At 41.7% G+C, this 22,990-nt stretch overlaps 2 protein-coding genes across 6 annotated transcripts in view; both read left to right on the top strand.

Annotated features, from left to right (window-relative positions):
• The window catches only part of cpsf3 (cleavage and polyadenylation specific factor 3), a 49,170-nt gene extending 44,378 nt beyond the window's left edge, over positions 1–4,792 (top strand). The window contains exon 18 of the mRNA XM_063037960.1: positions 4,247–4,792. Coding sequence (XP_062894030.1) covers positions 4,247–4,351 — 105 coding nt within the window. The 3' untranslated portion in view covers positions 4,352–4,792. The remainder of the gene's footprint in view (positions 1–4,246) is intronic.
• A 1,057-nt stretch (positions 4,793–5,849) lies between these two features.
• The window catches only part of iah1 (isoamyl acetate hydrolyzing esterase 1 (putative)), a 60,176-nt gene continuing 43,035 nt past the window's right edge, over positions 5,850–22,990 (top strand). For 3 of the 5 annotated variants that reach the window (XR_010016577.1, XR_010016576.1, XM_063037880.1), the window contains exon 1: positions 5,850–6,039. Coding sequence is in view for 1 of the 5 variants with exons in the window: in XM_063037880.1 (XP_062893950.1) it covers positions 5,980–6,039 (60 nt within the window). In the remaining 4 variants the exon portion in view is untranslated. The remainder of the gene's footprint in view (positions 6,040–22,990) is intronic. The other 2 variants (XM_063037922.1, XM_063037916.1) reach the window with 2 other exon arrangements.

Genomic DNA, 22,990 nt, shown 5'->3' with positions numbered 1-22,990 from the left:
AATTAATTTTGGAGCATTCATGTATTGTTTCTTATTGTGATCTATCTCCATGATGTAAATTGAGTTTCAGAAAGCATTCTACATTTCTAAATTGACCTTATAATTGTGATATATTCAATAGTTAAATATATTTAGTGTTTAAATATTACCATCAATAATAAACTGGTTCTCAGCGATTTGTCTGAAGTGGAGGGGAGGGATTGTAAGGATAATTTCGTATATGATATAGGCCCCCCCCCCCGCCCCCGGGTTACGAATGCCTGACTTATAGACACCCATGCTAATGAACAATCTCCCATAAATATTATTATTAACTTCAAATGAGAATCAGTCTTGAGGGAAAATACCTGTTTACATGTAATCTTCTTGTAGTCATTAAGAATATAGACTGATAGCTTCACCGCAAGAGGGCACTTAGAGTTGTTTTGAAAGTTGACAAGCAATCGCTTCTATTGAAACTTGAATGTTGATGCTCTATTAAACAATGTAAAATGCATTGATACTTCAAGTGTATTGAAATCAGCTGTTGACCATGGTACATCCTGGTTCTGTACCATTGTAACTAGATCGGGAAACTGTAAATGTTTGTAATAATTAGCCCTCATAAACACCATTCATTACAATACTGTGTAAGTATGATTACTGTATTGTGAAATTGTGCTTTATGTACTTGTGGACAAAAGTAACTTATGGATGTCTTTCAATGGATCCTGTTCTGTACCCAGAGATAGCCTGTAGTACAGTTCTGTGTATTGGTGATAAGTGTTGTTTCCAGTCACACTTGAAATTGCAAATGGTAGAATCTAGAGAAACAATCTGCTGGAGGAACTCAGCAGGAAGAGTAGCATCAGTTGGAGGAAAGGAATTGTCAGCGTTTTGAATCCCGATCCAGACTTTCAACCTGAAACTTCAGCGATCTCTTTCCTCCCACAAATGCTGCTTGACCCACTGAATTCCACCAGTAGATTGAATATTGGTCTAAGCCCATCAAAACAAGATCCTTTTCCATGAAGTGCGAAACCCATCCTGAGGGAAATGCTTCTCTTCAGATAAGACATTAAAAGTGAGCTCATGTGTGTCCTTGCGTAAAAACAAACCCAAGTGCCTTCTAAATAATAATCTGGGAATATTATCACTTGACCAACAATACTAAAACTGATTATTTGATCATTACTTCATGACTGTTTGCTATGCACTAATTAGTTGTTACATTTCCCTTTCCACAGTGGCTAAAATTCAGAAGTGTTTCATTAACTATAAAAAGTTATTTTAAACATTCAAAATAGTGACAGCAGTATATAAATGCATCTTCCTTTTTTAAAATTTAGATTGCAAATGAATTGCTGGCAACAATTTTTTCATATAAAGATTGTACTCCTTTACCTTAGTGTATTGAGAGTTAGTTTGTGCACATGGATAACTTTAATTATGGATTAATTTTATTGTGGATTATGAGTTTAGCAGCCAGCACTGGTATGCAGTTGCAGCAATTTAGAGCTGGAGAGCTCAACTTCCTCTTTTTTCCTCCTCCTTCTAGTCTAAATAAAATAGCCTCACTTTTAAGTTCAGTTAAAAGGCTCATTCATCAATATTTTCGGCATTATGAGGTCAACTGGAATATCTCAAGTGATAATACAACTACTTTATATTCATGTACTGAAAGAATTTTAACTATCCAAGGTAATTTTCGTTAACACCAATTATAATTTTGTTGATTTATTGACGACCCAGGTGACATTTTCAGTTTTTATTCTGAGTTTTGCATGGAGGATCTAATACAAAATGAATTGCACTCTAAAGCATCCTTTTTCTTTGAAAATAATCATATTACTTTTACACAATCTTACCCTGTTTAACAAATATAAAAATTGTATATATACCACATAGGCCCATTGTGATTGTAGCACTCTCATAATATAGATACTTATTGAAGTTCATATGAACATTGATGAGATGGTTTTATTTCATCTAAGTCTTGAGTGTACCAGTAAAATTATTTCAGTCTGTCTAAAGTTACTTATTCTGAAAATACTGTAGTTAACAGTACCAAAAAAATGACCATACTTCATTATTAATTGGACAGTCATGATGAGCCTGCAGTCTGCAAAAGGACTTTGACAGATTGGAGGAATGGGGAAGTGCATGACCATACAGATAGAATATAATGTAGGAAAGTGCATTGTCATGCATTTTGGCAGAAGAAATAAAAGTGTGAACTGTTTTGTAAATGGGGAGAAAATTCAAACATCAGAGGTAGGTGCAGAGGGATTTCGAGGTCTTCGTTCAGGGTTCCCTAAATATTAACTTGCAGGTTGAATCTGCAGTAAGGAAGGAAAATGCAATGTTAACATTCGTTTTGGGAGGACTAGAATACAAAAGAAATGCTGAGGTTTTATAAGGCATTGGTCGGACTGCACTTGGAGTATTGTGAGCAGTTATGGGCCCTAATCAAAGAAAGAATTTACTGGCATTGGAGAGGATCCTGAGGAGGTTCATGAGAATGATCCCAGAAATGTAAGGGTTAATATGAGGAGCGTTTGATAGCTCTAGGTCTCTAATCACTGAAGTTTAGAAGGATGGGGGGGGGGTGGATCTCAGTGAAACCTATTAACTATTGAAAGATCTGGATTGAGTCAATGTGGAGAGGATGTTTCCTGTAGTGGGGGAATCTAGAATGAGAGGGTACAGCCTCAGAATAGAGGGATGTCCATTTAGAACAGAGATGAGGAAAATTTTCTTTAGCCAGAGGGTGGTGAATCTGTGGAATTCTTTGCCACACACAACTGTGTAGGCTTTAAATATACCCTGTCATAGGGTATATTTAAGGTGGAAGTTGATAGATTCTTAATTAGGGCGTCAAAGGTTATGGGGAGAAGACAGAATGGGTTTGAGAGAGATAATAAGTCAGGGGAGGGAGGGAACGTCGACTCAGACCATGAGAGCCTACGTCGGGCATTTTCATGCCTTACAAGGCACAGATTGGAAGTCTGTGGGGCGCCACTCCTCGCACAGTCACTAGAGCAATGTGTGGTTAAGTGCCTTGCTCAAGGACACAAACACGCTGCCACAGCTGAGGCTCGAACTAGTGACCTTCAGATCACTAGACAATTGCCTTAACCACTTGGCCACGTGCCCAACACAATAATAAGTCAACTATGATGGAATGGAGCAGACTTGATGGGCTGAATGACCTAATGGTCTGTGAGCAGAGGAAGAAAGTTTGGGTATCTTTGGCAAATATGTTTTTAGGTTGTAAAGATCATTATTGAACACAGCTGGGGAAATTCTTGTGCTCTAAGTTTATGATTGCCTCATCTGTAAATACATTTTGTTGATATTATAAATAACATACTTTTATTTCCACAGAGCTGATCTTTAATGATCATGTAATAACAGCAGGGACTTTTTAACCAAGATTATTAGAAATTAAAGGCAAGAGTAGCAGGTTTAGAGTGTGAGTGGTAGGACATTGAGGAATGTAGTAGAACAGAGGGATCCTAGGAATACAGATCCATAATTACTTGAAGGTGGTGTCACAGTTAGATAGGGTTGTAAAGAGAGCACATTCGCCTTCATAAATCAAAGTATTAAGTACAGCAGTTGCGATGTTATGATGAAATTGTACAAGACATTGGTGAGGTTTAATTTGGAGTATTGTGTGCAGTTTTGGCCACCTACCTACAGGAAAGAGGTAAATAAGATTGAAAAAGTGGAGAGAAAATTTACTAGGATATTGTCAGGATTTAAGGACCTGAGTTATAGGGAAAAGTTGAATAGGTTATGACTTTATTCCCTGGAGCATAGAGTAGATGGACCAAAAGGCCTGTTTCCGTGCTGCACTGTTTTATACATCTATGGCTAAATAACAAAATAAAAACTCTGGATTCTTTGAGTATTCTTTGTTCAGTTTGGGTTGATTAAAAGCAATAAATCGAGGAGAAATGCTATTTCACTATATAGTATTCCCATTGAGGCTGATAGATTTGTTTAAACTTGGTAACATACACTTTGTCTATTAAGTTAACATGTACTTTGGGTGGGGGTATGCTACTTAAAGTTGACCACAGGATCTGACAGTGACCTGTATAGGAAGTGGTGCTTGCTGTCATACCTGATGATGGCAGAAAACCTGTGCAGGAGAGTTTTTAAAGAGGAAAAGCTGGTGCACTGGGGCAGTTTTGTTCAACTTAGCTCTTTCTACACTTTTGTTTAAAATGTACATAATTCTATTCATTTTTGCCCACAGATGGTTGTGTGTGAAGAGGGCAGTGTAGAGGATGAACCACTTCGAGAAATGGTGGAAGTGGCAGTGCAGCGGCTTTATGAAACAATACATCCAGCGCTCTCTTGAAATGGAGAAAACCTGTGATAAATATGAACTGCAATCTGTTGTGTCTTCAACATTTAATAACCTCTCTCTTTTTGTCAGGCGAGTCCCTTCTGCAAGTGATGTAAATGATTCCATGTAGTTTGAACAAACTGAAATGTGCATTCTGTTGCAACTCTTAAACTGACTTTACATGTACAGAACTAGACCGACTGCTGTTTGAAGGAAAATCTGATTAATTACCTCCAAAAGTCCAAACACTGTTGGCGTGACTTCAACATCATCTTTCAGTTTTGTAAAATAAACAAAATATCAACAAGAACAGATGTGTTTTGGGATATCTTTTGGGGCCCTTGTAAGAAGGAAGACATGTTTTTAAAGTAAAAATAAACGATATTTGTTCAAATGGACTAATGCAAGAGTTGAAATTCCTAGAATATATATAACGATAGAATTACTGCCAAAGTATGTACTGTATTGTATACCCAGACCTTTATCTTGTACTGTATTGTATACCTAAACCTAATGGGAAGAAAGAAGCATGGTGGAGATTTTGGAAACTACCTGTTCATTGTGAAGTTGCTCAACCTAACATGAACCGAATTACTCATATGTAATTAATATTATTTTTCCATGAATAGCAGTATTTTGTAAAATAATTATTTTGAACATCAATACATTTTAACGGGATTAAATACAGTATCTTGATGTGCATCAAAAGAAGAATAGGGATGGCAAAAGACACCTTTACGAGAATCAGGAGTATACTGACCAATACTAAACTAGGCATGATAACCTGCCTCAGAGTACTGAAATGTTATCTTTATCCAGTTATGTTATATGGCTCAGAATGTTGGACAATATCTAGTAACATAAAACGAATTGAAGCAGCAGAGATGTGGTTTTTGAGGAGGATGCAAAGAATATCATGGATGAAACGAATATCTAACAAGGATGTCATGAACAGAGCAAACACAAAAAGAGAAATAATGTATGAGATCATGAAAAGGCAATGTAACTTCATTGGACATGTCATTAGGAAAGAGGAGTTAGAATGCACTGTAATTATGGGAAAGATTGAAGGGAAGAAAGCAAGAGGAAGACAAAGACAATTGATGATGGCGACAGCAGCCAGAGAACTGGAAATGAATACCAATGAATTGATCCACTTGACCCGAAACAGGAGTGTGTGGGGACGGCAGTCAAAGCTCAAACTGGACACGGCAGCTGATGATGATGATGATCTTGATGCCCACTTTTCCTTATTTCAAGGCCTTAGTCCAGAAGAAGCTAGGCAACAAGGAAACGACTGAGGATGCTTTGTCTAAACTCTCAAGTCCAGAAGTTTGCAGCTGCTCCTGTACTTTGTCCACTTTCCCACCCTCTGATTCCCTCAGTGTGCAAAGTCTGTCAATCTCAGTTTTGAATATATTCAGTAAGTCTACAGTTCTCGGGCTCCGAAGGTTAACAATTTGTTATGATATTATTTACCTCACTCTAAATGTGACCCCGTCAATAACCCTAAGCTCTGGGGTGAACCCAGGGTGTTCGGACCGTCTAGTGGGGCTCACACCCTGCTTGCAGTTTGGTGCTCGTCCTGCTGATGGCGGTATTGGCTCGGCGATTGCGGCGTTGCTGTGTTGGGCGAAGAGATGGCTGCTGGCGGGCTAGTCTGGCCGCGGCTCATTTTGTTTGGCGACTCCATCACTCAGGTAGGAAAAACAAGGGCAGGCTTTCGTGGAGCTTGGGAGCGTGTGTGCGGGTCGGCAGTGCTGGGCAAAGGGCCCGGAGTTTGAGGATGGAGCGGAGTGCTGTACCTGGAGAGCTGGCGACGCCACCCCGCCTGCAGGCGTTTTGATCAGTGGTGGGGCAAATCTTGGCTTGGGTGTGGAGGTCGGAGCCAAGCCCCTGGGTAGTGTGTGCCTGCCGGTCCACACACACTTTGGCGGTGTGAGGGAGAGTGTAGCAGCTGCCAGGTACTGACTGGCGAGATATGGAACGGCGGGGGGGGGGGGTAGACACGGAGCTATGGCTGTATCTACCTGCTTCGAGGAGACAGAGAGAGAGCAGATGGTAAAATCAGGAGAAACACACTACTGGAGAATCGTGCCCCGCGGAAATACTGCTCGGTTCGCCTCGTTTCTCCAGCAGACGGCTGCTTGTATCTGGTTTACACCAGCTCTGGAGCTGCCAGTGTATTTGCCGCTCCAGGCAGTACGAATTCCATCTGTTCTTGGGAGGGTCATTTGGGAGATAGTGGAATAATCAGCTTTAGGAGAGGGTTTAATGGTCATACAGGTGTGGGTAATGATCTCAGATGAAGCCAGAGGTTCGGCAGTAGGACGATTAAACTGGACTTCAAAGCCGGAAGAGTCACATGAGCTGCTGGCAGGGATGTCAGCAGAGCAGCAATGGCGTGCGTTTCTGGGGGAAATGCGGAAGGTGTAGGGCATGTGATTTACAAAAATGAAGAAATATTCCAGTGGTAAAATAGTACAACCATGGCTGACAAGGGAAGTCAAAGCTATTGTTCAAGCAAAAGAAAGGGCATTCAGTAAAGCAAAAATTAGTGGGAAGGTAGAGGATCGGGAAGTTTTTAAAAACCTACAGAGAGCAACTAAAAATCATTAGAAGGGAAAAGATGAAGTATGAAAGCAAGCGAGCAAATAATATCAAAGTGGATAGTAAAAGTTTTTTCCAAGTATGTTAAAAATAAAAGAGAAATGAGAGTGGACATAGGACTGCTAGAAAATAAGGCAGGAGAAATAATACAGGGAACAAGGAAATGCCTGATGAACTAAATGAGTATTTTGCATCAGGCTTCACCGTGGAAGACACTAGCAGAATGCCTGATATTGTAGTGTGTGAAGGAAGAGAAGTGAGTGCAGTTAATATTACAAGAGAGAAGGTGCTCAAAGAGCTAAGAGACCTAACGGTACATAAATCACCCAGAACAGATGAACTGCACCCTAGAGTTCTGAAAGAGGTAGCATTAGAGATTGTGGTGGCATTAGAAATGGTCTTTCAAAAATCATTGGACTGGACTGGGAAATTGCAAATGTCACTCCACTCTTTAAGAAAGGAGGAAGGCAGCAGAAGGGAAATTATAGACCAGTTAGCCTGACCTCAGTGGTTGGGAAGATGTTAGAGTCAATTGTTAATGATGAGGTGATGGAGTACTTGGTGACACAGGACAAGGTAGTACAAAGTCAGCATGGTTTCCTTCAGGGAAAATCCTGCCTGATGAACCTGTTGGAATTCTTTGAGGAGATTACAAGTAGGATAGATAAAGGGGATGCAGTGGATGTTGTATATTTGGACTTTCAGAAGGCCTCTGACAAGGTGCCACACATGAGGCTGCCTACCAAGTTAAAGCCCATGGTATTAGAGGAAAGTCACTGGCATGGTTAGAGCATTGGCAATTGGTAGGAGGCAGCGAGGTTGCCAGTGACTAGTACTGTTTCGCTGGGGTCAGTGCTGGGACCACTTTTTATGTTGTATATAAATAATTTGGATGGTGGAATAGCTGGCCTTCTTGTCAAGTTTGCAGATGATATGAAGATTGGTGGAAAGGCAGGTAGTGTTAGAGGGAACAGGTAGGATGCAGAAGGACTTAGATTAGGAGAATGGGCAGGAAAGTGGCAAATGAAATATAATGTTGGAAAATGCATGGCCATGCACTTTGGTAGTAGAAACAAATGTGCGGAATATTTTCTAAATGGGGAGAAAATCCTAAAATCCGAGATGCAAAGGGATTTGGGAGTCCTTGAGCAGAACACCCTAAGGTTAACTTGCAGGTCGAGTCAGTGGTGAGGAAGGCAAATGCAATGTTAGTATTCATTTCAAGAGATCTAGAATACAAGAGCAGGGATGTGATGCTGAGGCTTTATAAGGCACAGGTGAGGCCTGACCTTGAGTATTATGAACAGTTTTGGGCCCCTCATCTTAGAAAAGATGTGCTGGCTTTGGAGAGGGTCCAGAGGAGGTTCACAAGGATGATTCCAGGAATGAAAGGGTTATCATACAAGGAACATTTGATGGCTCTGGGTCTGTACTCGCTGGAATTTAGAAGGATGAGGGTGGGTTCTCGTTGAAACCTTTTGAGTGTTGAAAGGCTTAGAGTAGATGTGGAAAGGATGTTTCCCATGGTGAGAGAGTCTAAGACAAGAAAGCAGAGCTTCAGGATAGAGGGGCGCCCTTTCAAAACAGAGATGCAGAGAAATTTCTTTAGCCAAAGGATAGTGAATTTGTGGAATTTGTTGCCACGTGCTGCTGTGGAGGCTAGGTCATTGGGTGTATTTAAGGCAGAGATTGGTAGGTTCTTGATTGGAAATGGCTTCAAAGGTTATGGGGATAAGGCTGGGAACTGGGGTTGAGGAGGAGAAAAAAAAGAATCAGCCATCATTGAATGGTGGAGTAGACTCGATGGGCCAGATGGCCTAATTCTGCTGCTATGTCTTATTGTCTTATGAAAGGTGAGTGATTATCAACCAAAGAATGAATTCAATAAAACAGTTCTATTTAACATAATTGGCACTTTTTCACTGTGTAATATTTACTTAAGAAACCTATTTATTGAAATTGCCAACTTCAAATGTTGGATTCTTCCCCAAATGCCCCCAAAATAGGATACAAACAGCAATTTTGTAATGGGGAATAAACTGAGCTTTTATCTTTTTTTCAATCATTTTATTAATATCATAATGATAAAGATTAACATAACATAATAATTGTACAAAGTTATTGGGATTACATTGTTGTAATTATCATATATAAATATAAACCCAGTTAGCACATGGGTATTAAACCTCCCAATCATACAAGATACAAATATTACATATAAACAAAATAACATGAAAAAGGAAAAAAAGAAAAAATATATACCCCAAAAAAACTAATCTAACAAGACTAACCAACTAAACTACAGCAAAAAAAAGACATGGGCTGTTGTGAAACATAAAAAAAGAACTATTATTGTTGTTGACTCCGCTCCTCTCAATATATATTAAAAAGAAATAAAATAGGTTTGGATAAACTGAGCTTTATGTAGCCTTGAGATACAAAGACAAGTAGGGCAGTATTGAAGTGATTAAATCTGAAGCTGGCAGAGGTACAGAGGAGGGTTAACAACAGGCGAACGGTTAGGGAAGAGACCAGTCATGTTATGGACATGGAAATAGCCAGCTTTATCACAGAAAGGATAAGGAGTTACAAGCTCTGTTCGGCATTGAACTAATGTGTGGCAACACCACTTCAATCTGAGGTAGAGGATAGAGCAGTACAGCACAGGAACAGGCCAATCGGCTACAGTGTTGTGCTGAACCAGCTAAAAAGCAAATCAAAATCACTCAAACACTAATCCCGCCTACTTACACCATGTCCATATCGCTCCGTCCTCCTTGCATCATGTGCCTATCCAAAAGCTTCTAGTGTATTTGCCTCCACCGCCATACCAGGCAACCTGGTAAACTTCTTTTGCACTCTCTCCAAAGCCTCGATATCCTTCTTATAGTGGGATGGCCAAAACTGTATGCAGTACTCCAGATGTGGCCTAACCAGAGTTTATGAAGTTGTAACATAACCTGTTGATTTTTGAACCCATTGTCTCAACTACTAAAAGCAGGCATTTCATAAGCCTTCTTTACCACCTTATCAACCTATGTGGCTTTCTGCTCAGAAACACAAGGTGTAAGACTTCACATTTATCTGGGTTAGATGTGAACTGTGAACAGTGAGTCTGTTGGGGTCATCTACTGTATCCTGTGCAGCCTCCTATATATTGGTGAGACCTAACATAAATTGGGAGACTGCTTTGTTGAGCACCTATGCTCTGTCCGTCAGAAAAAGTAGGATCTCCCAGTGGCCATCCATTTTAATTCTATTTCTCATTCCCACTTGTCAGTCCATGGCCTCCTCTACTGCCACAATGAGGGCACACTCAGGTTGGAGGAGCAACACCATATTTTCTGTCTGGATAGCCTCCAACCTGGTGGCATGGACATAGATTTCTCAAACTTCCTGTAATGATCCTGCCCTCCAACCAACCATTCCCCATTCCCATTTCCCCCTCTCACCTTTATCTCCTCACCTCCCTACCTGCACCTCTTTCACCTCAGACAGTTGAAGGAAGTTTGATATGAGCCCCTAAATCTTAAGATTTTTCTAAAGGGAGAACATCCTGACTGGCTGCATCACTGCCTAATATGGGAAATATACTTCCCTCAATTGCAGGACTTTGTGGTGTGGACAGTCCAGCACATCTGTAGATGTGAACTTCCCACTGTTCAGGACGTTTATAAAGACAGGTGTGTAAAAAGGGCCCGAAGGATCATTGGAGACCCGAGTCACCCCACCATAAACTGTTCCAGCTGCTACGATCGGGAAAACGGTACCACAGCGTAAAAGCCGGGACCAACGGACTCTGTAACAGCTTCTTACACCAGGCCATCAGACAGATTAATTCATGCTGATACAATTGTATTTCTGTTATATTGACTGTTGTTGTACATATTATTTATTATAAATTACTATAAATTGCACATTTAGATGGAGACATAACATAATGATTTTTACTCCATGTATATGAAGAATATAAGTAATAAAGTCAATTCAATTCAATTCCCTCTGGTTCTCCACCCCCTTCCCTTTCTTCCATGGCCTTCTGTCCTCTCCTATCAGATTCCCCCTTCTCCAGCCCTTTATCTCTTTCACCAATCAGCCTTCCAGCCCTTTACTTCCCCCTTACCCCTTCCCAGTTTCACCTGTCACCTACTACCTTGTACTTCTTCCTCCCCTCCCCACCTCCTTACTCTGACTTCTCATCATTTTTCTCCAGTCCTGATGAAGGTTCTTGGCCCGAAATGTTGACTGTTTATTCTTTTCGATAGATGCTGCCTAGCCTGCTGAGTTCCTCCAGTATTTTGTATGTGTTGCTTAGGCTAACAGTATCTGTAGAATTTATCTTGTTTGTGAACAGTGAAAGTACTTATGGTGAGAATCATTTCTAAGGAATTCTGTAGTTAAAGTAGTGTCTGTAAGAAAAGCTATTGTTCAAATATATAAAAGTAAAGTAGAAACAATTGAGAGGCAATACCATTAAACTAAGCAATAACAGAAAATGGCATTGATAACCAAGGTGATAAACAAGTGGAGAAGAAATAATTACCTTTTTTTGCAGAAAGAACTAATATGCAGTTTTTGTTAAAACCATAACACGAGCAGAATTAGGACAATTGGCTCTGCTCAGGTCATGGCTGATTTATTTTCTCTCTCAACCCCATTCTCCTGATTTCTTCCCATAACCTTTGATGCCCTTACTAATCAAGAACCTATCAACCTCCGTTTTAAATACCCGATGACTTGGCAGATTCACCACCCTCTTGCTAAAGTAATACCTCCTCATCTCTGTTCTAAAGGGAGAACCTATTCTAAGACTCTTAGATCCTAGACTCTTCCAATATGTAGGCCTTTCTATTTGGCAGGTTTCAATGAGATTTTTCCCTCGTTCTTCTAAACTCCAGCAAGTAGAGGCCCCGGCCATCAAACATTCCTCGTGTTAACCCTTTCCTGGAATCATTCTCTCAAACCTTCTGTGGACCTCCCCAATGCCAGGGCATTCTTTCTTAGCAGTGGGGCTCAAAACTGGTCACAGTACTCCAAAAAATGCTGGTGAACGCAGCAGGCCAGGCAGTATCTATAGGAAGAGGTACAGTGGACATTTTGGGCCGAGACCCTTTGTCAGGACTAACTGAAAGAAGAATTAGTAAGAGATTTGAAAGTGGGAGGGGGAGGGGGAGATCCAAAATGTTAAGAGAAGACGAGGGGGATGGATAGAGCCAAGAGCTGGAAAGCTGACTGGCAAAAGGGATACAAGGCTGGAGAAGGGAGAGGATCATGGGACAGGAAGCTTAGGGAGAAAAAAAGGGGGAGGGGAGCCCAGAGGATGGAGAGCAGGCAAACAGTTATAGTGAGAGGGACAGAGGGAGGAAAAAGAGAGAGAGAAAAAAAAGGGGGGGAAAATAATAAATAAATAAGGGATGTGGTACAAAGGGGGGGGGCATTAGCAGAAGTTAGAGAAGTCAATGTTCATGCCATCAAGTTGGAGGCTACCCAGATGAAATATAAGGTGTTGTTCCTCCAACCTGAGTATGGCTTCATCTTGACAGTAGAGGAGGCCGTGGATAGACATATCAGAACGGGAATGGGACGTGGAATTAAAATGTGTGGCCACTGGGAGATCCTGCTTTCTCTGGCGGACAGAGCATAGGTGTTCAGCAAAATGGTCTCCCAGCCTGCGTCGGGTCTCACCAATATATAGAAGGCCACACCGGGAGCACCGGATGCAGTATATCACCCCAGCCGACTCACAGGTGCAGTGTTGGAAGGACTGTCTGGGGCCCTGAATGGTGGTGAGGGAGGAAGGAAGTGTAAGGACATGTGTAGCACTTGTTCTGCTTACAAGGATAATTGCCGGGATGGAGATTGGTGGGAAGGGATGGGGGGGACGAATGGACAAGGAAGTCGCGTAGGGAGCGATCCCTGTGGAAAGCAGAAAGGGGGGGGAGGGAAAGAAAGATGTGCATGGTGGTGCTAGCTTTTTTTGTGTGTGTTGCTTGAATTTCTAGCATCTGCAGATTTCCTCGTGTTTGCACAGTACTCCAAGTGTAGTCTGACCAATACCTTATAAAGTCTCTGCATTACATCCTTGCTTTCACATGTAATCTTCTAGAAATGAATGCTAACATTGCATCTGCCTTCCTTATCATCGACTCAACTTGAAAGTTAACCTTTAGGGAATTCTGCACAAGGACTCCCAAGTCTCTGCACATTCGATTTCTGAATTTGCTCCCCATTTAGAAAATAGTCTACACCCTTATTCCTTCTACTGAAGTACATGACTATAAACTTCCCTGCACTGTATTCTATCTGCCACTTCTCTACCCATTCTCCTAATCTGTTCAAGCCCCTCTGCAGGCTCACTGTTTCCTCAACACAACTTGCCCTTCTGCCTATCTTTGTATCATCCGCAAACTTGGCCACAGATCATCCAGATCATCACGGATCATCACATATAACATGAAAAGTATCAGACCCAACACAGACCCGTGAAACACCACTAATCATCTGCAGCCAACCATCGTATCCCATTGCTGTGGCTGGGTTGTATGCAAGAATGAAGAGATTCAAGCCTCAGGGGAGGTGGATTTGGATTTTGGAGAAATTAAATGAATGGTAATTTTCAAGGATAAAGAGGTTGGAAATTTGGTTTAGTGAGAAAGAGTTTTAAAAGGAACACTTTTGAATGGCGAGATTGTACTTTCTATTAGTAAGGATGGGGAAAGTTAATGGTAGTGCGGCCAAGGGAACAGTCAGTAGGGCTTCTGGATATAAAGAAATTGAAGAAGCAAGAAAGTTAATAGAAAAACTAGAGAAGGATGAAGGAAGAATATGAAAGAGGGTTTGGCGTGGAAGTATGGAAACAGATGAAGAAAGCAGAGGCAGCTGATTGAATGGTTTCAGCAATGGAAGGATCATGAACTTTTGTTTTCTGTTAGCTATGAGGTTGGGTGGAAGTTACTCTAATATTTATATGATATCTTTGCATGCCACAATTCCCACAACAACCTGTGCAAGGTAATCTCCCAGAAAAAGCATCGCCATAGTGTCCAATTATTGTGTTTTTGGAACTGTTGATGTATAGATAAATATTGTCCAAGATAGGATGGGTAATTCTTCAGCATTTCTTCAACCATGCCCACCTCAGTTTTGCATGTTCTCTATAAAGGATGGATTCTGCATAGCCTCAAACTAGAGTAGTAGAAGTATTAACCATGTGTGCTCAGATTATCGACCCATATTCAGAATTCAGTTTTGCAAAACAGGAAAAGGTTATTTTCTCATATATAGTGGATGCTTGCAAGAATGACCCACTCTGTTCCAGTTCCCTTTTCACCCTTTCAAAGATTTGCAACAGTGCAGTTGAGAATTAGTTGAGAGATCAAAATCGAAAGGGTTCCAAATGACAAAGAGCAGATCTCTGTGATGTATTAAAATTTATCATTTTATCTATCTTGGAGAGAAATAGAAGGGTGATAGGTGGAAAGATTAGGTGGTATTAACACTTAAACTAATTCTAGTGATTGGCTGAATTTAGACAAGTGTGTGATCATTGGATAAGTAGGTGCATAAACCAACGATCACAACAGAACACGTTTGAAGCTTCTCTATTCATTATTAACGATCTTTAGATCAAAGGTTCCCAACCTGGGATCCACTTGCTTAATGGTATTGGTCCATGGCATAAAAAAGGTTGGGAACCCCTGCTTTAGAGTGTGCTTTGATGCCTTAGGCCAGTGTCTGTGGGGAGCTTCTCAGGAATGGTGCATATGCAAATTTTCAAGTGCTTTGATGTGTTATTAAGACTAGTCATCTTACATAGGGGTACTGTTTGACTTGGGCCAGCTGGTGGAGTAGTGGCAATCGGCACTGGACTCTGAGACAGATAGTCTTGAGTTCAAATCCAGCTGGGTCCCAACCTGGACGGCAGCAGTATCCATGTGGAAGAAAAGCCTGGCAATCTACTTCCGTATTTTGGCATGAAAACCCTATGGACAACTACACTATCTATAGGGTCACCATGAGTTGACGGCAACTCAACGGCACTCAACAACAACTGTTTGATTTTATGTTGTAGAGGCCACTTAATCATATCACAGCATCTTCATACGAGTAAGTTGGTCAGAGGTTTGAGTTCATGTTGACAAGCATCTCCTCCACAATCACTACAAGTCTGTGTGCTTATCTCCCTGCTGTACTCACTTTATACTTATGACTGTGTGGCTAAGCATAGTACTGTATGCTGATGACACCAATCTCAAAGGAAAGGTGGTGACGAACTGGCATATAGGAGAGAGATTTAAAATCTGGCTGAGTGGTGTCACAACAACAACCTCTCACTCAATGTCAGCAAGACCAAGGAGCTGATTACTGACTTCAGGAGGAGGAAACCGGAGGTCTATCAGCCAGTCCTCATCAGGGACCAAAGATGGAGAGGGTCAGCAACTTTAAATTCCTCTGTGTTATTAGTTCAGAGGACCTATCCTGGGCCCAGCATGTAAATACAATTACAAAGAAAGCACAACAGCTCCACTACTTCCTACGAAGTTTGTGAAGATTTAGTATGAAATCCATAACTTTGACTAACTCCTATAGATTAGTTTAGAGACTGGCTACATCACAGCCTGGTATGGAAACACCAGTACCCTTGAATGGAAAATCCTACGAAAAGTATTGGATATGGTCCAGTCAATAAAAGGTAAAGCCCTCTCCTCCATTAAGCACGTCTACACGGAATGCTGTGACAGGAAAGCAGCATCGATCATTCGGGACCCCACCACCCAGGTCATGCAATACCATTAGAAAGAAGATACAGGAGCCTCAGGACTCACACCGCCAGGTTCAGGAACAGTTGTTACCCCTCAACCATCAGGCTCTTCAACCAGTGGGGATAATGTCATTCAATTTTAATTGTCCCATCACTGAACTTTTCTCACAACCTATGGATTCACTTTCAAGGACTCTTCATCTCGAGTTCTCAATATTTATTGCTTATTTATATATATATTTTTTTCTCTTTTGTGTTTGCCCTTTTGGGTATGGTCTTTAAGTCTATTATGGTTCTTGGAATTACTGAGTATGCCTGCAAGAAAACAACTCTCAGGGTTGTATATGGTGACATGTATTACTTTGATAATAAATTTACTTTGAACAAGTTCACTGAACAGTGATAGGGCTACAAGGTGTCTCATGCTCAACTTGGTTTAGGGAAATGCTTCTCAATCTATTGGCCATGTTTGGCCACACTTGTTTGGCAAAGACCATTGTTCAGAACAGGCACAAAAATAAAGCAGGATGACAGGCTTAACCATAACTAATACTACATCCAAGATTGAAACAAAAAATTGGTCCAAAAAAGCCCATCAAATCTGAGGAATGGCAACAGTTTTAGAACTCAGTAAAGTAGAACAAGGAATTCATTAAGATGGGGAAAATAAAGTGTGAGAGTAGGCGTCCAGTGAATATGGAAGTTTCTCTTGATTAGTGAGAGCAAATTATGGTCAGAAACTATGAGCTTACAATGGGAACAAAGAACATAGTACAGTAATTGACCAAACACTGTTTTCTGTCTTCACAGATGTCACAAACATCTCCCCAGAAATGTTAGAAAATGTATTGTACGTGCAGTGAGAGTGAAGAACAGAATGAAATCAGTATTAGTAGAGAAATAAGCATTTAGGGAATTATAGAATTGAAAAAAATTGTGGGGGGGGGGAATGGTCAATTTTGGAAACCTTAAGTATTCCGGAATACTTAAGAAAGTTGCTGTATGCATTCATCATTTTCCAACATTTTTTAGGCACTGGATCAGTTTCTATAGATTTGAAGGTAGATAATAAATATCACTATTTGAAAGAACGGAGGGAGAGAGAACACAGTATTATAGACCAGACAGTATCTGAGGAGGAGAGCCACCAGATGGAGTAAGAAGGTGGGGGAGGGGAAGGAGTACAAATTGGTTGGTGATGGATAAAACCAGGTGAGGCAGGTGGTGGCTGGGTGCTCTAGATTTCCAGCATCTGCAGAATGTCTTATGTTAAAAATCAGGCAGCTTCACATTGATAGAAGGTGGGAATGCCATAATCAATTATTAAGATACATAGAAGAGCATTTGGAAACAGTGACAGAATCAATTAAAGAAAGGATTTACTAAAAGGAAATCGTATTTGATTAATTCACTGGAATTTGTTTTGAGAATGGATCAGTACTTGGAGCTATGATGTTGTGGCCATTACAGAGACTTGGATGGCTCAGGGGTGGGAATGGCTACTTAGAGTGCCAGGCTTTAGATGTTTCAGAAAGGACAGGGTAGGGGTCAAGAGAGGAGGGGATGTGGCACTGCTGATCAGAGATAGTGTCATGGCTGCAGTAAAACAGGAAGTCATGGAGGGATTGTCTACTGGGCCTCTATGGGGGGAAGTTAGAAACAGGAAAGGGTCAATAACTCTACTGGGTTTTTTTTATAGACAACACAATAGTAACGGGGACATCGAGGACCAGGTAAGGACACAGATTCTGGAACGGTGCAATAATAACAGGGTTGTCGTGATGGGAGATTTTAATTATCCCAATATTGATTGGCATCTCCCTAGAGCAAGTGGTTTAGATGGGGTGGAGTTTGTTAGGTGTGTTCAGGAAGGTTTCCTTACACAATATGTAAATGAGCCTGCAAGAGCAGAGGCTGTACTTGATCTGGTATTGGGAAATGAACCTGGTCAGGTGTCAGGTCTCTCAGTGGGAGAGCATTTTGGAGATAGTGATCACAATTCTATCTCCTTTACAGGCATCCCACCCTGCAAAAACTCATTTCAGGGAGGTAGTACCATCAATTTGCGAGAGACTTCCAGGGGAGGTGGGATGTCTGCAATAGAGTAGCTCCTTAGCAGCTAGCCAGCTAGTTTAAATAACATTAGCTATGCTAATGAACAAATGACACCTGTTAAACTCAGCTCAACATGTCTTTTACAGTCTTAACCCACAATGGGCAATAGAAAAGTCACTGTTGCAAACAGTACAGTGAGCAACACTGTCATTATTTTTGACCCCTATTAGGCAGGGGTACACTTTAGTCTGGGGTGACATACGTTTCATATTTTCTTTTATTGGAATACTCTCGCTCTTGCTCTCTTTCTCGCTCATGGTCGCTGTAGCGCGCACTTGCTTTCTCGCTCTCTCGCGCGCGCTTGCTTTCTCGCTCTCTCTCGCGCGCGCTTGCTTTCGCGCTCTCTCGCGCGCTTGCTTTCTCGCTCTTGCTTTTGCTCTCGCTCTCACGCTGTCTCTCGTGGTCACTCACTCGCGCTTGCTTTCTTCCTCTTGTGCTCGCCGGGACATTGTATATAATTTGCGGGCATCAGGGAGCCACTATTAATATGCGGAAGACTCCCGGAACTTCTGGGAGAGGTGGGATGTCTGCCTTTACCATTGCTTTGGAGAGGAATAGGAGCAGACAAGTTGGGAAGTGTTTAATTGGAGTAAGGGGAAATATGAAGTTATCAGGCAGGACCTTGGAAGTATAAATTGGGAGTAGATGTTCTCAAGGAAATGTACGGCAGAAATGTTCAGGGGATATTTGCGTGGCATTCTGCATAGGTACATTCCAATCAGGGACAGGATGGTAGGGTACATGAACTGAGGTGTACAAAGGCAGTTGAAAATCTAGTCAAGAAGAAAAGAAAAGCTTACGAAAGGTTCAAAAAAACTGGGTAATGATAGAGATCTAGAAAATTATAAGGCTACCAGGAAAGAGTTTAAGAATGAAAATAGGAGAGCCAGAAGGGAACATGAGAAGGCCTTGGCGAGCAGGATTAAGGTAGGATGCCTAGGGGTTTTCAAGTACGTGAAGAGCAAGAGGATAAGACGTGAGAGAATAGGACCAATCAAGTACGACTTTGGAAAAGTGTGCATGGAACTGGAGGAAGTAGCGGAGGTACTTAATGAATATGTTGATTCAGTTTTCACTACAGAAAATGACCTTGGTGATTGTAGGGATGACTTGCAGTGGACTGAAAAGCTTGAGCATATAGACATTAAGAAAGAGGATGTGCTGGAGATTTTGGAAAGTATCAAGTTGGATAAGTGACCGGGACCAGACAAGATATACCTCAGGCTTCTGTGGGAAGCAAGGAGGAGATTGCTGAGCCTCTGACAATGATCTTTGCATCATCAGTGGGGATGGGAGAAGTTCTGGAGGATTGGAGGGTTGCAGATGTTGTTCCTTTGTTCAAGAAAGGGAGTAGAGATAGCCCAGTAAATTATAAACCAGTGAATCTTACTTCAGTGGTTGGTGAGTTGATGGAAAAGATCCTGAGAGGCAGGATTTAGGAACATTTGGAGAGGCATAATTTGATTAGGAATAGTCAGCATGGCTTTGTCAAAGGCAGATCGTGCCTTACGAGCCTGATTGAATTTTTTGAGGATGTGACTAAACACATTGATGAAGGTAGAGCAGTAGATATGGATTTCAGCAAGGCATTTGATAAGGTACCTCATGCAAGGCTTATTGATAAAGTAAGGAGGCATGGGATCCAAGGGGACCTTGCTTTGTGGATCCAGAATTGGCTTGCCCACAGAAAGCAAAGAGTGGTTGTAGACGGGTCATATTCTGCATGGAGGTTGGTGTGCCTCAGGGATCTGTTCTGGGACCCCTATTCTTCGTGATATTTATAAATGACCTGGATGAGGAAGTGGAAGGATGGATTAATTAATTTGCTGATGACACAAAGGTTGGGGGTGTTGTGGATAGTGTGGAGGGCTGTCAGAGGTTACAGCAGGTCATCGATAAGATGCAAAACTGGGCTGAGAAGTGGCAGATGGAGTTCAATCCAGATAAGTGTGAGGTGGTTCATTTTGGTAGGTCAAATGTGATGGCAGAATATGGTATTAATGGTAGGACTTTTGGCAGTGTGGAGGATCAGAGGGATCTTGGGGTCCGAGTCCTTAGGACGCTCAAAGCTGTTGTGCAGGTTGACTCTGTGGTTAAGAGGGCATACAGTGTATTGGCCTTCATCAACTGAAGGATTGAGTTTAAGAGCAGAGAGGTAACGTTACAGCTATATAGAAACATAGAAAATAGGTGCAGGAGTAGGCCATTCGGCCCTTCGAGCCTGCACCGCCATTTATTATGATCATGGCTGATCATCCAACTCAGAACCCCGCCCCAGCCTTCCCTCCATACCCCCTGACCCCCGTAGCCACAAGGGCCATATCTAACTCCCTCTTAAATATAGCCAATGAACTGGCCTCAACAGTTTCCTGTGGCAGAGAATTCCACAGATTCACCACTCTCTGTGTGAAGAAGTTTTTCCTAATCTCGGTCCTAAAAGGCTTCCCCCTTGTGGCTACAGGGGTCAGGGGGTATGGAGGGAAGGCTGGGGCGGGGTTCTGAGTTGGATGAGCAGCCATGATCATAATAAATGGCGGTGCAGGCTCGAAGGGCCGAATGGCCTACTCCTGCACCTATTTTCTATGTTTCTATGTTTCTATCCTCAAACTGTGACCCCTCGTTCTGGACTTCCCCAACATCGGGAACAATCTTCCTGCATCTAGCCTGTCCAATCCCTTTAGGATCTTATACGTTTCAATCAGATCCCCCCTCAATCTTCTAAATTCCAACGAGTACAAGCCCAATTCATCCAGTCTTTCTTCATATGAAAGTCCTGCCATCCCAGGAATCAATCTGGTGAACCTTCTTTGTACTCCCTCTATGGCAAAGATGTCTTTCCTCAGATTAGGGGACCAAAACTGCACACAATACTCCAGGTGTGGTCTCACCAAGGCTTGTACAACTGCAGTAGTACCTCCCTGCTCCTGTACTCGAATCCTCTCGCTATAAATGCCAGCATACCATTCGCCTTTTTCACCGCCTGCTGTACCTGCATGCCCACTTTCAATGACTGGTGTATAATGACACCCAGGTCTCGTTGCACCTCCCCTTTTCCTAATCGGCCACCATTCAGATAATAATCTGTTTTCCTATTTTTGCCACCAAAGTGGATAACTTCACATTTATCCACATTAAATTGCATCTGCCATGAGTTTGCCCACTCATCCAACCTATCCAAGTCACCCTGCATCCTCTTAGCATCCTCCTCACTGCTAACACTGCCACCCAGCTTCGTGTCATCCACAAACTTGGAGATGCTGCATTTAATTCCCTCATCCAAGTCATTAATATATATTGTAAACAACTGGGGTCCTAGCACTGAGCCTTGCGGTACCCCACTAGTCACCGCCTGCCATTCTGAAAAGGTCCTGTTTATTCCCACTCTTTGCTTCCTGTCTGCTAACCAATTCTCCACCCACACTAATACCTTACCCCCAATACCTTACCCCCAATACCGTGTGCTTTAAGTTTACACACTAATCTCCTGTGTGGGACCTTGTCAAAAGCCTTTTGAAAATCCAAATATACCACATCCACTGGTTCTCCCCATCCACTCTACTAGTTTAGGACCCTGGTCAGACCCCACTTGGAGTACTGTGCTCAGTTCTGGTCACCTCAATACAGGAAGGATGTGGAAACCATAGAAAGGGTGTAGAGATTTACAAAGATGTTGCCTGGATTGTGGAGCATGCCATATGAGAATAGGTTGAGTGAACTCAGCCTTTTCTCCTTGGAGTGCTGGAGGATGAGAGGTGATCTGATCGAGGTGTATAAGATGATGAGAGGCATTGATCGTGTGGATAGTCAGAGGCTTTTTCCCAGGGCACAGTCTTAAGGTGCTTGGAAGTAGGTACAGAGGAGATGTCAGGGGCAAGTTTTTTTACACAGAGTGGTGAGTGTGTGGAATGGGCTGCCGGTGATGGTGGTGGAAGCGGATACGATAGGGTCTTTTAAGAGACTTTTGGATAGGCACATGGAGCTTAGAAAAATAGAGGGTTCTGTGTAACCCTAGGTAATTTCTAAAGTAAGCACATGTTTGGCACAGCATTGTGGACCGAAGGGCCTGTATTGTGCTGTAGGTTTTCTGTGTTTCTAGAATCTAACTGATCAAGCAGTTGGGGAGGAGCTGGTGAATATGGTGTATTTAGACTTTCAGAAGACATGACAAGTGTAATAGTTAATTAAAGCACTTTTTTTTATAGTTTTAGATTTGATCAGATAGTCTTTCATTCTTTTTTTTTGGTCGTTTCCTCAAAATGGACTGCCCAGTCCCTTTTTTTTGTTTTTTTTATATAGTGTAGTGGTTTTTTTTCCTCTTCATTTAAAACTCAATGTTTTTTCTTTTCTCTTCATAAACTGATGAGAACTGCTGTTTTCATTTTTTTTATTATATATTTTATACTAGTTTAACAATATCTGTGATTTTGACAATGTCTATCTTAATCTCAGTTTGTATTGTTACTGATAGATATTTGAGATAATTCTCCTCTTGATTGTATTTATGCTTTTAAATCAATAAAAAGATTAATAAAGAAAGCACGTGTGAATGGGATATTTTATTGACGTTGATGGAAACTGGTGGGCAGACAGGAATCCAAGTGTAGGTATAAAAAAGAGACTTTTATGAGTAGCCACCAGTCACTAATGGGCCTACTTCTTAAGCATATCTAATACTAATTGGATGAAAACATAAAGTAAAGCAGCTGGAGACAGCCCACCAGGGTAGCCGTGCTTTCGTCATCAACATAGCATGCCCACAACTTATTAACCCTAACCCTACGTCTTCAGAATGTCAGAGGAAACCAGAATACCTGGAGGAGACCCATGCAATCACGGGGAGAATGTAGACTCCTTAAGGACAGCGGCAGGAATTGAACCATGATCTTACAGCTGGCACTGTAAATCTTTATGCTTACCACTACGTTACCTTGCCACCCTCTTCAAGAAGATTAAAATGCATGGGATCCACAGGAATTTGGATGCTTGGATTCAGAATTGGCTTGCTAATCGAAGACAGACTGCAGTTGTCGATGGGATTTATTCTGGAGGTCCATAATTACTGGTGTTCTGTAGTGATCTATACTGGGATCTCTGCTGCTTGTAATATATGTAAATGACTTTGACAAAAACATAGATGGGTGGATTAGTAAGTTTGCAGATGACAC

Source organism: Mobula hypostoma, chromosome 2 (assembly GCF_963921235.1).
Source record: "Mobula hypostoma chromosome 2, sMobHyp1.1, whole genome shotgun sequence".
In the NCBI taxonomy this organism is placed as follows: Eukaryota; Metazoa; Chordata; class Chondrichthyes; order Myliobatiformes; family Myliobatidae; genus Mobula; species Mobula hypostoma.
This window is presented reverse-complemented; position numbering and strand designations above follow the sequence as displayed.